Genomic DNA, 17,612 nt, shown 5'->3' on the forward strand with positions numbered 1-17,612 from the left:
AAAAAAAAAGACATCTGTCTTATTCTTGACCACAGAGGAAAAGCTCTCATCTTTGAAGATGATGTTAGCTGTGAGTCTTTCATATATGGCCTTTATGACATTGAGGTATGTTCCAAATAGCCCTACTTTGTTGAGGGTTTTTATGAAGAATTGATGCTGTGTTTTGTTAAATGATTTTTCTGCATCTATTGAGATGATCTATGGTTTTTATCCTTTCATGTAGTGTATCACGTTGATTTATGAATATTGAACTACACCTTGGGTTCAAGAACAAACCCCATTTGATTGTGGTGAATAATTCTTTTCATGTACTGTTCAATTTGATTTTCTAGTATTTTATTGAGAATTTTTGCATCCATATTCATCATGGATATTGGCATATAATTCTCCTTTTTAGTGGGGTCTTTGTCTGCTTTTGGAATCAAGATAATTTTGTAGAATGAGTTTGGAAATTTTATTCCCATTTCTATTTTTTGAAAGAGTTTGAGAAGACTGGGTATTAACTCTTCCTTAAATGTTTGGCAGAACTCCCCTGGGAAGCCATCTGGCCCAGGACTTTTGTTTATGATTGCTGGTTGTGATATCTCTTTTTTCTTTTTTTTTCTTTTTTTTTTAAATTTATTTTCAGCATAACAGAATTCATTGTTTTTGCACCACACCCAGTGCTCCATGCAATATGTTCCCTCCCTAATACCCACCACCTGGCTCCCCCAACCTCCCATCCCCCGCCTCTTCAAAACCCTCAGGTTGTTTTTCAGAGTCCATAGTCTCTCATGGTTCAACTCCCCTTCCAATTTCCCTCAACTCCCTTCTGCTCTCCATCTACCCATGTCCTCCGAGTTATTTGTTATGTTCCTCAAATAAGTGAAACCATATGATAATTGACTCTCTCTGCTTGACTTATTTCACTCAGCATAATCTCTTCCAGTCCCGTCCATGTTGCTACAAAAGTTGGGTATTCATCCTTTCTTTTTTTTTTTTTTAATTAATTAATTTATTTTCAGAAAAACAGTATTCATTATTTTTTCACCACACCTAGTGCTCCATGCAATCCGTGCCCTCTATAATACCCACCACCTGGTACCCCAACCTATTTATTTGAGTCCTTTCTTTTTTCTTTTTGATAAGTCAGGCTAGGGAGGTAATCAATTTTATGAATTCCTTTGAGGAAGCAACTCTTAGTTTCATTGATCTGTTCTACTGGGGTTTTTTGTTTCTATATCATTTATTTCTGTTCTAATCTTTATTATTTCCCTTCTGTTGGCTTTAGGCTTTATTTGCTGTTCCTTTTCTAGCTCCTTTAGGTGGAAGATTAACTTGTGTATTTGAGACTTTCCTTGCTTCTTGAGGTAGGCCTGTATTCCATCATATTTCCCTCTTAGGACTGCCTTTGATGCATTGCAAAGGTTTTGGACTGTCATGTTTTCATTTGCATTTGCTTCCATGACTTTTTTAAAATTATTTATTCTTTAATTTCCTGGTTACCCTATTCATTCTTTAATAGGATGTTCTTTAATTTCCATGTATTTGATGTCTTTCCAATTTTTTTTTCCTTTTTTGTGGTTGACCTAAATCTTCATAGACGAGTGGTCTGAAAATATGCATGGCATGATCTCAATCTTTTTGTACTTGTTGAGGGCTAATTTGTGACCCCTATTTGTTCCTTGCAAATGCTCCATGAATACTCAAAAAGAATATGTATTTTGCTGCTTTACAATGAAATGTTCTGAATAATATGTTAAGTCCATTTGGTCTGGTGTGTCATTCAAAGCCATTGTTCCTTGTTGATTTTCTGCTTAGATGATCTGTCCATTGCTGTAAGTGGGGTATTAAAGTCCCCTATTATTGTATTATTATAAATGGGTTTGTTTATTTTTAACTGACTTACACATTTGGGTGCTCCCAAGTTGGGAGCATAAATATTTATAATTATTAGATCTTCTTGATGGATAGACCCCTTAATTATGACATAATGCCCTTCACATTTATTACAGTCTTTGTTTTATAATCTAGTTAGTCTGATATAAGTATGGCTACTCCAGCTTTCTTTTGACATCCATTAGCATGATAGATGGTTCTCCATCCCCTCACTTTCAGTCTGTAGGTGTCTGTATGTCTCAAATGAGCCTCTTGTAGGCTGCAGATAGAGGGATCTTGTTTTTTCATCTATTCTGACACCCTAGGTCTTTTGATTGGAACATCTAGTCCATTTACATTCACAGTGATTATTGAAAGATATTAATTTAGTGTCATTGTGTTATCTGCAGAGTTGGTTTTCTGGTGATATCCTCTGTTTCTTTCTAATCTTTGTTGCTTTTGATTTTTCTTTTCCCCACTCAAAAAGTTCCCCTTAAAATTTCTTGCAGGGCTCGTTTAGTGGTCACAAACTCCTTTAGTTTTTCTTCTTCCTGGGAATCTTTTAATCTCTCCTTCTATTCTGAATGACAACCTCACTAGACAAAATATTCTTGGCTGCATATTTTTCCCATTCAGCAAATTGTATATACCCTGTCCTTCTATTCTGGCCTGTTAAGTTTCTGTGGGCAGATCTGCTATGAACCTCATTGGTCTTTCCTTGTAGGTTAAGGGCCTTTTTTCTTCTTCCTGCTTTTAGGACTTTTTTCTTTGTGCATTTTGCAAATTTGACTATGACATGCCTTGAAAATGGTCAGCTTTTGTTGACTTCAATGGGGGTTCTCTGTGCTTCTTGGATTTTGATGTCAGTGGCCTTTCCTGATGAGTTGATTCTCATACTGACCTCTTTCAGTGGAGATATATTTCTAGAGCACAGGTGTACCACAAAGCGGTAGTACTCAATGTAAGTGGCCCTGGACTCCACTAGGTGGCCCTGCCTTGCTCCCTGATGTTTTTCAGGGCTGATGGATGGGATGTGCTCAGCTTTCTAGTCCAGGAGTTGTAAGTTTGCATCCCCCACTCTTCAGTGAACCCTTACAGAAGTGCGATCAGTCACCCTTCTTGTGTCCCTGGTTCCGTGTGAATCCTGCTTTCGCCCTGCCTGTGTCTGAGCTGCTTTATCTCAGGCATGCAATCAAGTTTCAGAACTCCAAATTTTAGGAATACCTGTGGTGCAGACCCACATTGTTCCTCTGGGGGAGGGTCTTACTGTGCTTTTGTTTGCTGGCCATCCGAGGAAAGCAGTTGTACAAACACAGTTGTTTGCAGTTTACGGCAGGGTGGATCAGAAATCCAACACCAAGACTCGCTGCTCTGAGCGAGCTTCCCCACACCTATGCCTGGAAACAGCGTGCATGCTGACACCACATATTCTTCTTGGAACCCAGGAGATCTTCACCCAACTGTACTGTGACTCCTGACACTCTGCCCCACTTTGCCCCCGAAGCACCTGTCAGTCTGGCATGCCCCTCATAGTAGCGGATGTCTACAAGTTCAGATTGTGCTCTCTGCTCCTTATAACACTTTGCAGTAGCTTCCAAAAGCAGGATGACTCCGTGCTGCCACAGCTCAGCTGTATCCCCCCCAAGTCAACTCTCCACACCTCCTACCTTCCAGAAGGAAGTCAGTTTTCTACTTGTAGACTTGCAGTGTTTGTTCTCTCAGAACTCTGATTGACTTCTCTGATATTCAGAATGATTTGATGACTATCTAGCTATGTTGGGGAGAGACAAGCTTAGGGTACCCCTACTCCTCCACCATCTTAACTCTCCAGCTTTTGTCTTTTTTAGATCTTGCCATCTGAATTGATCCCAGTGGGTTAAAATTATTCCAAAGGGGAGTCTTGGGGACTGAAGAAGAAGACCCCATGTTCTTAGAAAAGTAGAGAAAGTCTATTACCAAAAAATCCCCCCAACCAACTCCCGGATGGTGTCACACCAGGATGTCAGAGGTTCCAGGTATCAAAAGCAACTGTAGGAACCCTCCAGAGGAATTGGTATTGATCACCATAAGGTGATCCCATAAGGGCCCCACAGGAAGGCTGCCAAGAGCCCCTCATTCCCCATTGCATTCTAGACTACAAATGGGTACCAGAGAAGGGACTGAAATGTGGTGCTGTGCCATGAGAAACCTGCCATTTCTAAACCACGGAAAACATCAGAAAAGCTTTACTAGGGAACATTACCCAGTTTTGTCAGTAGAGGACACTAATGAAAAACAGTAAAGATAAAAATCCATCATGATGTAAGTGACATCCCAATACATGTAAACTTTATAGCCAGTTTCTCTAGGAAACATCCTTGGTTGGGTTTTAATTCTAACTGGTTTGGGGCTGTTCTTAGTGGAGGTTCCTTGGCTAGAAGGGGCTAGGCCAGGGGTATGGAGGGGATCACATTAGACCAAAGAAGAGGAAACCTCATATGGGAGTCTTACGATCAGCAGCTTTGCTAGTCACTTAGGTAGCTTTCCTATGCCCAAACCAGACAAATTTGTATAAGGACAGAAATAAAGAGAGGTCCTCAAGTTTCTGGGTCTTATTATCATTCTAGCCAGGGTACTAACTTCTAGCCAAAAGACAGGATTTCTCCTCTTCCTAGAGTGGCCACAGGCTATAGGATTAGAGCCTGAGCAATAGACAGGAAAGTATTCAATAAGACCCTACTCCTTGAAAAGCTCCTGGAGTGAAAGTAAAGGGACAGGAGAGGAAATACCAAATTTGCATTAAGGATCAGAGTCCAGATGAGTGGATTCAAAGCCCCAGATTGGACACCGAATGATGTAAATGATATGATTTGAAGTTTTGGGCTTCTGAGTGAATGACCAAGGAAGAATTCTTGAAATATTTCTGGTGCAAAAAGTGATTTTATTATAACACAGGGACAAGACCTGTGGGCAGAAAGAGCTGCACTGGCATTGTGAGGGGTGACATTCTGTACTTTTAGGTTTGTGGAGAGAGGTGGGGTAGAGATAAAGTAAGTTTCAAAGGAATTTTGAAGCAAGCCTTTTGAGATGTTGAGGGTCTAGCTGCCATTAAGATAAGATTACTCTTATTCTCTAGCAAAACAACATTAATGCCACCATGAGTTCCTCAAGGAAGGTCACTCTCTACATGTCTCAAGGATCTATCAGTGGGATGCAAGCTGTAAGGAGATTTAATTTAAACTAGATTTCTCTTGCCTTTGTTTTCCTCAATAGAGACCTAACAGAAGAAAGGACCAGAGAGCTGAAAACAGGTCACCAGAAATACTTCAGTTAGGGGAGCAAAAAGGAGAAAAGCCCATGAGGCAGATCAATATCCACATTCTAAGGATTCAGAAGAAGGAAGGGAGGACCAGAAAGATAAGGAGATAATGGCCAAGAACCCTCCGGAACTGGGGAGGGAAATTGACAAACTATGAGAAGTGTTTGTGGGGCTGAAACAGGAAATAATTAGGAAAGACACGTGGACTGTGAGGCTGCAAAAGGCCCCTCTGGGGACGGTCCACATTGGACACAGGGTTTCTGTGTGAGAGGATGGGGGTTTCCTTTTATAGGGCAAGGGCCTGCCTGAAGCTTGTGGTGCCCGGAGCACCCACTGCATGGTGGCAGCTCCTCACCTCTGGGACCCAGCCAGCTTCCTCCACCCTACCCTCCTTTGTTTCAGAGATCTTGGCTGATCTCACTAACTGACCATTTGGATCTCTTGTTGTTGTTTTTTCATCACAAACTTAAATTTCTGCTCTTGTGTTAAATTCTTCAATAAAGAGTAAGCCCATGAAACCCTAAGTGCCCTCCACCTTAATCCCAATAAAAGCAGAAGAACCCCAGTCTTGTGGCCTCGCTGTGTGGTCCCAGGTGTGTCATGTACTTCCCAAGACATGTGAGTAACAATCTCCCCCGCCCCACCGCTGCCGTGTTTCCTGATGGTTTTTGCAGGGGGAAATGGTGAGAACCACGGGGGCTGGTCCAGGCACAATGTGGCTGTTGACAGGCTGAGACCCTCACAACATAGGTTCACATTTGTCTGCTTGTTCACTTACCCCCAATCTGTGCAGGTCCCAGGGGCACTTAGGGAAGCTTATTCTGCTAAACTGCAGAGGGATGTGTTTTTGTTTTTGTTTTTGTTTTTGTTTTTTAAGTAGCCTCAGCACCAAACGTGGAGCTGCAACTCATGTCCCTGAGATTGAGAGTCGCATGCTCTACCAGCTGAGTCATTCTGCAAACTTCTCTTACCTTCCTCTTCAGCAACTTCAGCCCAGCTTATATAAAGCTCAAAAGGTTTTACATCTGCTTTAACCCTTTGACTTTGTGGAGCTCCCATCATAAAACACACTTTGACACCAGACTAACCAAGTGTGTCTGTACTAGGACCTCATGTGACACCGAAGCTTGTATGAATTTAAGGTAAGGAAGCGGTTTCCATTTGAGAAATGAAGAAAATGTTATTTGCATACTAGCAAATGCACAGCTTGGCATTTTCTGAGGACCCAGGCACTTCCTGGCAGATGTGGACCACCAGAAGGTGGCCACCAACATCGGAAATGGCACAGCTACCAGCCCGAAAGACAAGGGCCATGTAGGAAAGTAGCCACATTCACGTTTTGAGAACACCAGCAAGACCTGATTATTTTACTTCCTTTTTCTAATTCTGTGGGCCTTATCTGAGTACTACTCTCTGGCTGTCCTTCACAGACGGGAGAGAAGCCTGGCTTCTGATAAGATGGGCTTTCCCTGCCATCGGCCGGACCAGGTCCCTGTGCTTCTGTGGCTGCTGCTGCTGATCCTGGGTGAGTAGGGGTCAGACTGGGACAGGAGCCCAAGTTCTTAATGTCAGCAGGTGGAGGGAAAGCCAGGGGGCTTCTATCTCCGCTTCCCCTTGGGCTTCAGACACGTAGCAAGAGGTGGAAAATGAACAGAGCTGGGTTTCCAGGAAACCGAAAGACTCCGGAGACCTGGCCATCCTTTGTGGCACCTTGGCTTCCTGCCTGTTTCCTTTCTCACCTCATAGGAAGCTTGGATTTTTCTCTCTGCGAAACCACACCTCTAAACGCCCAGAGAAACAGTTACTGCCCACACGGGTGAGGGGAGGAAGGTCTGCGGAGCAACATGGCTCCTTCCTAACATTTTAAGCCAATATTTAACCAGAGAGTGAAAAAGTAGGGGGAGGGATGCCCAGGTGGCTCAGTCCTTAAGCTTCTGCCTTTGGCTCAGGTCTTGATCCGGAGGTCCTGGGGTCAAGCCCGCATCCAGCTTTCTGCTCAGCAGGGAATCTGCTTCTCTCCCCCTCTGTCTTTCCCCCTGCTTGTGCTCTCTCTTGTTCTCACGCTCAAATAAATAAAATCTTAAAAAAATAAATAAATAAAAGAAAGGAAAAGTAGGCGGAACAGTGCCCAAGAAGTGAGGAGGAAGGGGGAGATAAAGCATTTCTCCAAGCCCTTCTCTGCCTCTGCTCCGCCCAGTTCAGGCCAGAGAAGAGAGCATGAGCTACTGCATGCAGAGCAAGAAGGCCAGGGGTGTGGATACGAGCCATTCACGCTCATCCCAGAAATCAGAGGCTGCATTTTTGTTTGGGGGCCATGGGAGGTATGGAATGTGCAGAAATATATGGGAGGGAAAGCCCAAGAAGGGACTGTGGCTGGGTTGCTGGGAGTTTCTCAGAGTCTAACCAAGGGTTGGAACAGTGTCACCCCATGCTAACCTTTAACCTTTGGCTCTCTCACAGCTCCCGGACGAGAGCAATCAGGTCAGTCTTCCTTTCCTTCTCCCTCCTGCTCTCTGGGCATTGGTTCTTCCAGCCAGCATGCCTGTCCCTGTAAATGGGGGCTGAGGTTGTGCCAGAATGAGTGGTGCTGCCACTCTGGGGTCACACCTGTCACCATAGCCAGTGAGCAGAGCCTCCTGTGATCTCTGCAGCCTTCAGTCCTTTCCCCATCAGTGCAGGGCAAGGAAGCATTTGCAGAGGCAGGAGGCTAATGTCCAGAACCTTCCATCTGTCTCCTTTTTTCCCCTGAGGACCATCCTCCACACCCATATGTTCAAGCTAGAGCCACCATCAAAGGACAGAAAAGCAGCTCCTATTCACAGAGGAAGTGCTGCACCCGAATCTTCATACACTCCGAAGGGAGCTCATGCTGCTGTCCTGCTTCCATTTCGGGTCCCATTTGTCATTTGCAATTTTGTGTACAAAGGGGATTTCTCAAGCAGCCCATGCCTCTCCATTCAAATTCTTTATGTCCCTTCATCTTTTATTGTGTCTGACTTAGAGTGTAGACAAAAGGTGCCTTTTCCATAGAATCTCAAGTCAAACAAAGTTTAAAAATAATGAAAGCAGGAAAAAATATGTTGTCCATTACCTATGAGCAACCAAGTAGGAAGTGATTGTTCAGAGTCTAGAGACTACATCCCAGGCCCACCTGTACCTTGACAGGAATGCACAGGACAAGAACATTTTAGAATCAGCCACCTTCAGAGGCCCTCATAGTGCATGCCCAGCTACACATCCCATCTCCCAAGCTTTTCAGAACCCACCTCAGGGACCTGAGACCTCTCCCTTATGGCACCCACCGACCCACTTCTGGCCTATGAAAAGGATGAGGAAGAGCAGGTTCTGCCCCAGGCATGTCCCCCAGTTGTATCTGCTCCTTTCCCCCATGGGAATCGGCCCACCAGCAGTTTGGGACCTCCCCTGGGTTCAGCCTACCTCCCATCCACCTTCATCTGCCTGTACCTTTCTGTTTCCTGTTTAGGAACACTTCCAAAAGCTTTTCTTCTCCTTGAACCTCCATGGTCCAGAACCTTCAAGGGAGAAAAAGTGAATCTCACCTGCAAGGATGACCATTCTTGGGTCCAGGGATATGTATCTTGGTATAACAATAAAATTTCCTTGGGAAGTAGACCTGGAACAATCCAAATAGACAAGTCTGGATATTACTCATGCAAGACCCCAAGATCTTCCTTCAGTGACCCTGTGCGTGTGGAATTTTTATCTGGTGAGGAAAGAAAGGGGCGAGTCTCTGAAATCAAGCTGCTGGGCACATGTCTGAAGGCTGGGTGAACCTAGGGAACACAGACTGTTGTAAGCAGACATGAGGCTATTTGATGAATTGATCCTAGTTGGGAGAATGAGGAGATAGGGTTGTGGAGGACAGCACACTGTCCATCTCCTCCACCCAGAGACATGTCAGGAACCCAGAAGCCACCAGGCAAGAAGGGACTCGGGTCTAAAGGAAGATATGGTAGAAAATTGCTCTTTTAATGATACATATGAGGATCTCTTAGGTACATTTTCTGAAAAGCAGTTCACTCTCTAGGGCAAGAGAGCCTTAGTAGTGGGGCCACATGGAAATGGTGGTGGAGAACATTCACCAATGTGTGCAGGGCCATAGCTCTTCCCTCAAGGGCAGAAGAGAGAGTTTGAAGAAAGAAACAGATGGAGTATGTTTGTTCACTCTTTGCAGACTGGCTGATCCTCCAGGCCTCACACCCTGTCTTTGAAGGAGATGATGTAACTCTGAGATGCCTGGGGAAGAAAGAAAAAAAAACTTATGAAAAGACTTTCTACAAAAATAAAAAAGAAATGAGACGTCATTCTCAGTCAGAGGTCACAATACATTCAGTCTCCATGGACAATAACGAATATCATTGTACTGCTTCTAGGGAATATGTTTTGGGCTCATGGACAGAAACTTCAAAAGCTTTAAAGATCCAAGTTCAAGGTAATGGCTATACTCCTGTGGGTAATAGGTCTTGACAGAGAAACTGTGTGGGGATCAAAGAGGGACCTTCATGAGAGGCCTCTTCTGAGCATCCATGGGAAGGAGGTGAGAGGTGGTTCCAGCTCCATGGGTCCCCACCTTCTGACATTGTGCTGAGAACACAGGTATCCCTCTCCAGGAGCTCGGAGTCTCACTGCCCTGGGAACTGTTTTTGTGCTTCTCTATAGAGCTGTTTCCACAACCTGTGTTGAGAGCCAGACCTTCCCAGCCCATTGAGGGAAACCCAGTGAACCTGAAATGTGAGACCTGGCTCCCTCCACCAAGGTCATACATTTGGCTTCGGTTCTGTTTCTTCAGAGAAGATAAGGTCCTGGAACCTGGTTGGAGCAACTCCTCAGAGCTCCAGATCCCCACCATGTGGAGTGAAGACTCAGGGTCCTACTGGTGCCAGGCAAAGACAGCGACTCCCCATATCATTAAACAAAGCCTGCGATCCCAGATACATGTACAGAGTGAGTGTCTGTGGGGCAGAGGGAAGGGGGAAGAGAGCAGAGAATTACCTCTCTTGCTCCCTGAGATGGTGAACATGGCAGAGAGGAGCTACCAGCCATCCCACTATCCCTTTCTCTTAGGTTCAACATTGGCCTAACTTCCCTATAACATTCTCTTCCATCTAAGTTAGGTAATAATCATTATTGATCACTTGCTGGGTGTCTAACCTGTGAGGGCCACAAAGACATACAGGGTACATTCTATAGTGGATGAACAGTTAACAAGAAGCACCAAAGACCACATGCAGTCTGTCTGTAGAGGCCCTTTGGGGTGTCCATGTGTCAATCAAAAGTTGTTCCAAAATAATCAGAAAAGAGAAAGATAAACACAAACTGAAATAAAGAAGAAGGTGGGGAGGTGGTGCTGAGACTGGAGGAGGCTTGGAGGATGGAGAGGGGTTTGGGTTCTGAATCAAATCACTTCAGGATACAAAGAACCTTCCCTGTTCTCTTTCTTTATGGTCCATTGATGCAACAGAGGTGCCTTAGAGATAAAGGTCCATAAAATTTGACTGTGGTCAACGTTAGGTTTAAAAGAAGATAGACATTACCCGAGGACAGAAACCGTTGTGTGTGGGGACAGGTAATGTTCCCTTCATAATAATGTACAATTCCCTATCTCCCACTTTGGACCCCTGCCTACTGTACCTGTTGCTATTGGCTTATACGTGGCAACACCAGCCTTCTCCTTGGCCCTGTAGCACCTGCCTTTGAGACCTTCTCAAATTCTCCTCTGTCCTCCTAGGGATCCCTGTGTCTGATGTGAATCTAGAGATCCAGCCCCCTGGGGACCAGCTGATTGAAGGAGGAGATATGGTCCTTATCTGCTCAGTAGCCAAGGGTACAGGGACTATCGCATTTTCCTGGCACCGGGAGGGCACGGAGAGAAGTTTGGGCAGGAAGATGGTGCGTGCCCTGTCAGCAGAGTTGCGGATAGCCGCAGTGAGGGAGCAGGACGCTGGGAGGTACTACTGCTCAGCCGACAATATTCAAGGCCCCATCCTCAGTAAACGGATCAGAGTCACACCAAAAAGTAAGTTCCTTGCTTTTTCACTCAACCTTGTTCCCAAGCCAAGGTTTAGTTTCTTTGTCAGCCAGAAGGATCTTCTGAAGAAGGCAAGGAAAAGAGGTGTGAAGATTTAAATGCCAACCAAGGAATGGCAAAGATGGAAGGTAAGGTGAGACCCTCTCTGACAGCTCCTGTCTCACTCAGTTCCAGCGTCCCACCCCATCCTCACTGTCAAGACACCCAGAGCCCTGACCGTGGTGGGGGACATGGTGGAGCTTCGCTGTGAGGCCCAGAGGGGCTCTCCCCCGATCCTGTACCGGTATTACCATGAGGACGTCATCCTGGGGACCAATTTGGCCCCCTCTGGAGGAGGAGCCTCCTTCAACCTCTCTCTGACGGCAGAACATTCTGGAAACTATGCCTGTGAAGCTGACAACAGCCTGAGGGCCCAGCGCAGCGAGGCAGTGATGCTCAGTGTCACAGGTAGGGCTTGTCTTGATCCCAGGTCTATATTCCTACTACTAAATTATGCTGGATGTTTCCTTTATTATCTGGTATACATTCTCAATTAAAACTGCCAATGAACTATGTTTCCTCCTTCAGTTCCAGTGTCTCGCCCTGTCCTCACCTTCAACCCTGCCGGGCCCCAGGCTGTGGTGGGAGATTTGTTAGAACTTCGCTGTGAGGTCCAGAGAGGCTCTCCCCCGATCTTATACTGGTTTTATCATGAAGATGTCATCCTGGGGAACACATCGGCTCCCTCTGGAGGAGGAGCATCTTTTAATCTCTCTCTGACCACAGAACATTCTGGAAACTACTCCTGTGGGGCTGACAATGGCCTGGGGGTCCAGAGAAGTTACATGGTGACACTCAACTTCACAGGTATGTTGGAGGTACCTGAGTTTCAGATTACAGTTAAGATCAATAAAATATTTTTCCTACAGACTGTGCAAATTCTACCATCAAAGAGTTTTTGAACATGCACACAAAGGCTTGGGGCTTCCAGAGATTGTGTTGATTTCATGGGGGAAAGAAAGGGAACAGATTTCAATCTTAGATGCTAACAACCATGGGCCATTATTTTGAAAATTACCAATTATAGTGGAGATAATTCAAATGGAGGAATTAGAACCTGGAAGAAAACTGTCCTGATAGATCTCTATTCCCCACCTACATGTTGTCTAGGTCAAAAAGACTTGCCACCAGAACTCAAATACAGGTCTTCCCATTTAGGGCTTTCCACAAGCAAAGTAATCCATATCACTGTGGGCTTCATTGGGTGCCTGCTAAGTGTGTCCGGCCTCGCTGCTACTGCTTATTTGGTGAGTTACTTCAGGACCCAAAGGAAATCAGGTGGGTGTCTATGTGTTACCCTCTGATGTTGTGACTTTTGCCATTGCTATCATAATTTGGACTTGTGTAGTGCATTCTCTTAAGATGATTATTCTCTTCCAAATAGTAAACCCTCAGTTCTACTCACTGGCACCTGTAGGCAACAGTGACAAAAAGGCAGAATACATTTCTCAATGAAGTTGTCACTCCATGTGTTTAATTTGAGATTTAAACTAGGTAGCAGAGTTTTGCTTCTAATTAAAAATTAGAAAGGTGTTTCTTTGCCAATCCACCCCCAGTTCAAAGCTTACTGAGAACAAAAGGAATAATATTAAAAAGTCTTTCATTTGTAACAACAAAAGATGGGTAATAGCCATGGTGCAAACCATACATTCTGAAATATATTTGGGTGCCAGTCAATTATTGTGAAATTTGGAAAATTAATATGGATGCTGAGAATGAAATGAAATGGACTCTGAAAAGCAATCTGAGGATTTTGAAGGGGAGGGGTGAGAGGTTGGGGGAGCCAAGTGGTGGGCATTATGGAGGGCACGTATTACATGGAGCACTGGGTGTGGCGCATAAACAATGAATTCTGTTACGCTGAAAAGAAATTTTAAAAAAAGAAATTAAAATTTCAGTTTTTTATCATTTCAAGTACATAGAAATACAATTTATTTTTTTATGCTGATCTTATATCTTGCAACCTTGCTATATACATATTTATTAGTTCCAGTCTCCCTTTTATAGATTCCATCAGATTTTTTACGTAGGTGATTCTGTCATCTGAAAAAAAAGATAGCCCCGCTCCTTCCTTTCCCATCTGAGTTACTTTTATTTCTTTTTCTTGCCTTATTGCCCTGGCTAGAACCTCCTGTACAATGTTGAATACAAGTGGTGAGAGCACATATAGCATATCAGCATAGCAGGTCTTGTTGCTCATATTAGGGGAAAGTATTTGTCTCTCATCATTTAATATGGTAATGTTAGCTTTGGATTTTTTGGTAGATGCTCTCTATTAGGCCAAGGAAGTCCCTACTATTTGTAATTTGCTGAGGATTCTTATAAGGAAAATCTTTGTCAAATGTTTTTTCTACATTGATTGAGATGATCATATGATTCTCTTTTCTAGTCGATTGATACGGATTTTGAATATTGAATGTCAAAACAACCTTGCATTTTTGAGGTCAACGTCACTTGGTCATGACTGTTGAATTTGATGTGGTAAAATTTTGTTAAGAATGTTTACAACTACATTCATGAGGGATACTGCTTGGTAGACTTATTTTCTTATTATATCTTTATCAGACTTGATGTCAAGGTAACACCCATTTAATTACCACTTCTAGTATTTGTCATTCCTTTTTGTGTCTCCATATTTCCATATGGTATCATTTTCTTTCTGCCTGAAGTACATTTCACATTTCTCAGAATATGGGTCTGCTGGTGAGCTTGACTGGTCGTGTTGCTAAAGTCTATTATATCTGTAATGATTTTCTACTTGATCTATCAACTATTGAAAGAGGGGTATCGAAATCATCAACACTAACTATGGATTTAGCCATCTCTTCTTACAATTCCATCAAGTTTTGCCTTTGGTATTTTGAAGCTCTTTTATTAGGTGCATAAATGTTTGTAATGGTTTGTGTTTTTGGTAAAATGATCAGCTTATCCTCGTGAAATGATATTTTTATCCCTGTTAGTGTCATTTACTCTGAAGTACTCTTTGATATTAATGTATTAATAAAGTACTGTTAACATGTATTCTTTTTTAAAAAATATTTTATTTATTTATTTGAGAAAGAGGGTGAGAGAGATAGCATGAGAGGCGGGAGGGTCAGAGGGAGAAGCAGACTCCCCACTGGGTGAGGAGACTGATGAGGACTCGATTCTGGGACTCCAGGATTGTGATCAGAGCTGAAGGCAGATGCTTAACCGATGGAGCAACCCAGGTTCCCCTAACATGGTATTTCTTTATCCATCTTTTCACTTGTAACCTATATAGGCCCTTATATTTAAGGCATTTTTTTTTATAAATGCATAGCATATAATTAATTGTTGCTTTTTATCCAATATGACAGTCTCTATCTTTTAACTAAGGTATTTAGATCGTTTATATTAATGTGATGATAAGACTAGATTTAAAGTCTATTATTTTGCTATTTATTTTCTATTTGTTCCATCTGTTCTTTGTTTACCTTTTCCTTTTTTTCCTACCTTCTTTTAGACCAACTGAGTATTTTTTATGATTCCATTTTTCCCTCTGTTGGCATACTAGGTATATAATTCTTTGTTTTGTTTACTTCACTGGTTGTTTTAGCATTTCTAATATAGATAGTTAAATTACCACAGTCTATCTTCAGGTGCATTCAGTTACTTCATATATAGTGTAAGAATACTACTGGGGCACCTGGGTGGCTCAGTGGATTAAAGACTCTGCCTTCGGCTCAGGTCATGGTCTCAGGGTCCTGGGATTGAGCCCTGCATTGGGCTCTCTGCTCAGCAGGGAGCCTGCTTCCCCCTCTCTCTCTGCCTGCCTCTCTGCTTACTTGTGATATCTCTCTCTATATATATATATCAAATAAATAAATAAAATATTTTTTTTAAAAAAAAAGAATATTACTATTATAGGGCGTCTGGGTGGCTTGGTCAGTTAAGCATCCAGCTCTTGATTTTGGCTCAAGCCATGATCTCAGGGTCATGGGATCAAGCCTCCCATTGGGCTCCACACTGAGCTGCAGAGTCTTCATTAGATTCTTTCTCCCTCTCCCTCTGACTCTCCTCCCACTCGCTTTCTCTCTAAATGAGGAAATAAATAAAGAAATAAGTGAAATTTTTTAAAAAAGGATATTCCACTCTGCACTCCATTTCTTCCCTCCTAGCTACAGTGCTATTACTTTTGTATACAGTCACTTACCTGTTAGTTATTAAGTATAATTTAAGAGACTTACGTATAATTTAAGAATTTTGCATACTTACTTAAGTAGTTACCACTTCTGATTTCCTTTATTTCTTTTTGTATCTTCAAATTCCATCTGGTATTACCTTCTTTCTGCCCCAAAGATTTCTTTTAACATTTCTAATAGATGGGCCTGCTGCTGATGAATTATTTCAGGTTTTATATAGTCTGTAAAAGTCTCTGTTTTGCATTCCTTGTGAAAGATGCCTTTGCTGTTATAGGATTATAGGTAGAAATTTTTTCTTCTTTACATATTTTAAAGATACTGCTTTACTATCTTGTTGTGTGCAGTGTTTCTGACAAGAAATACACTATCATCCTTTGTTCTTCTGTGACTGCGTTTTTTTTCCTCTCTAAATGTTTTTCATGGATCAGGGATTCTTGAACTAATGGACTTTTTAATTCAGTGTCTTGGGTGCCTGTAAGGTTTCACTACTTTATATTTTGGAATTACTAAAGCTTTTCTTTCTGTCTATCTCTCACTTGGCATAACATGACACTTCCTTTTCTGTCAGGCCAAATGCTTTTGTTCTCCCTTTCTTAGGGCTTATACTGAAAATCAAGCAAGCAAACAAAGAAATAAAAAGAATATTTGGATCTCAATGTAATGAAAAAACTTACATATATTTTTCTTAGTGATGCTGATCAAGCATTTTCTCCTTACTCTTTTGTCTTCAGGTCAATCAATGAGCCTCTGTCCTATTTCTTTGCATGAAAAATGGCACCAACGTTTTATAACTGATTTTTTTTACTAGTTCATTGTTTTATTAACTTTTTTAATTTTTTATTTTTTATAAACGTATAATATATTTTTATCCCCAGGGGTACAGGTTTGTGAATCGCCAGGTTCACACTCTTCACAGCACTCACCATAGCACATACCTTCCCCAATGTCCAAAACCCTACCTCCTCTCCCAACCCTGCTCCCCCCAGCAACCCTCAGTTTGTTTTGTGAGATTATGATTCACTTATGGTTTGTCTCCCTCCCAATCCCATCTTGTTTTCATTTATTCTTCTCCTACTGCTATAAACATTCGGGTGCACATGTACCTTCGGATCACTATGTTTGTATCTTTATGGTAAATACGCAGTAGTGCAATTGCTGGATCATAGGGCAGTTCTATCTTCAACATCTTGAGGAACTTCCATGCTGTTTTCCAGAGTGGTCGCACCAGCTTGCATTCCCACCAACAGTGTAGGAGAGTTCCCCTTTCTCTGCATCCTCGCCAGCATCTGTCATTTCCTGACTTGTTAATTTTAGCTATTTTGACTGGTGTGAGGTGATACCTCATTGTGGTTTTGATTTGTATTTCCCTGATGCCGAGTGATGTGGAGCACTTTTTCATGTGTCTGTTGCCTACCTGGATGTCTTCTTTGCAGAAATGTCTGTTCATGTCCTCTTCCCATTTCTTGATTGGATTGTTTGTTCTTTGGGTGTTGAGTTTGATAACTTCTTATAGATTTTGGACACTAGCCCTTTATCTGATAGGTCGTTTGCAAATATCTTCTCCCATTCTGTTGGTTGTCTTTTGGTTTTGTTAACTGTTTCCTTTGCTGTGCAAAAGATTTTGATCTTGATGAAATCCCAATAGTTCATTTTGGCCCTTGCTTCCCTTACCTTTGGCAATGTTCCTAGAAAGATGTTGCTGCGACTGAGGTTGAAGAGGTTGCTGCCTGTGTTCTCCTCAAGGATTTTGATGGATTCCTTTCTCACGTTGAGGTCCTTCATCCATTTTGAGTCTATTTTCATGTGTGGTGTAAGGAAATGATCCAATTTCATATTTCTGCATGTGGCTGTCCAATTTTCCCAACACCATTTATTGAAGAGGCTGTCTTTTTTCCATTGGACATTCTTTCCTGCTTTCTCAAAGATTAGTTGACCATAGAGTTGAGGGTCTATTTCTGTGCTCTCTATTCTGCTCCATTGATCTCTGTGTCTGTTTTTGTGCCAGTACCATGCTGTCTTGATGATAACAGCTTTGTAATAGAGCTTGAAGTCCGGAATTGTGATTCCACCAACTTTGGCTTTCTTTTCCAATATTCCTTTGGCTATTTGAGTTCTTTTGTGGTTCCACATAAGTTTTAGGATTATTTGTTCCATTTCTCTGAAAAAAATGGATGGTATTTTGATAGGAATTGCATTAAATGTGTAG

General features: G+C 42.6%; 1 protein-coding gene across 4 annotated transcripts in view; it reads left to right on the plus strand.

The window, feature by feature from the left end:
• Positions 1-6,231: 6,231 nt before the first annotated feature.
• The window catches only part of FCRL3 (Fc receptor like 3), a 27,036-nt gene continuing 15,655 nt past the window's right edge, over positions 6,232-17,612 (plus strand). For all 4 annotated transcript variants that reach the window (XR_009406711.1, XR_009406712.1, XM_059413571.1 and 1 more), the window contains exons 1-10: positions 6,232-6,297; positions 6,586-6,680; positions 7,616-7,636; positions 8,640-8,882; positions 9,351-9,608; positions 9,836-10,120; positions 10,905-11,192; positions 11,373-11,651; positions 11,772-12,050; positions 12,402-12,521. Coding sequence is in view for 2 of the 4 variants with exons in the window: in XM_059413571.1 (XP_059269554.1) it covers positions 6,287-6,297; positions 6,586-6,680; positions 7,616-7,636; positions 8,640-8,882; positions 9,351-9,608; positions 9,836-10,120; positions 10,905-11,192; positions 11,373-11,651; positions 11,772-12,050; positions 12,402-12,521 (1,879 nt within the window). In the remaining 2 variants the exon portion in view is untranslated. The remainder of the gene's footprint in view (positions 6,298-6,585; positions 6,681-7,615; positions 7,637-8,639; positions 8,883-9,350; positions 9,609-9,835; positions 10,121-10,904; positions 11,193-11,372; positions 11,652-11,771; positions 12,051-12,401; positions 12,522-17,612) is intronic.

This window comes from Mustela nigripes, chromosome 10 (genome assembly GCF_022355385.1).
Source record: "Mustela nigripes isolate SB6536 chromosome 10, MUSNIG.SB6536, whole genome shotgun sequence".
In the NCBI taxonomy this organism is placed as follows: Eukaryota; Metazoa; Chordata; class Mammalia; order Carnivora; family Mustelidae; genus Mustela; species Mustela nigripes.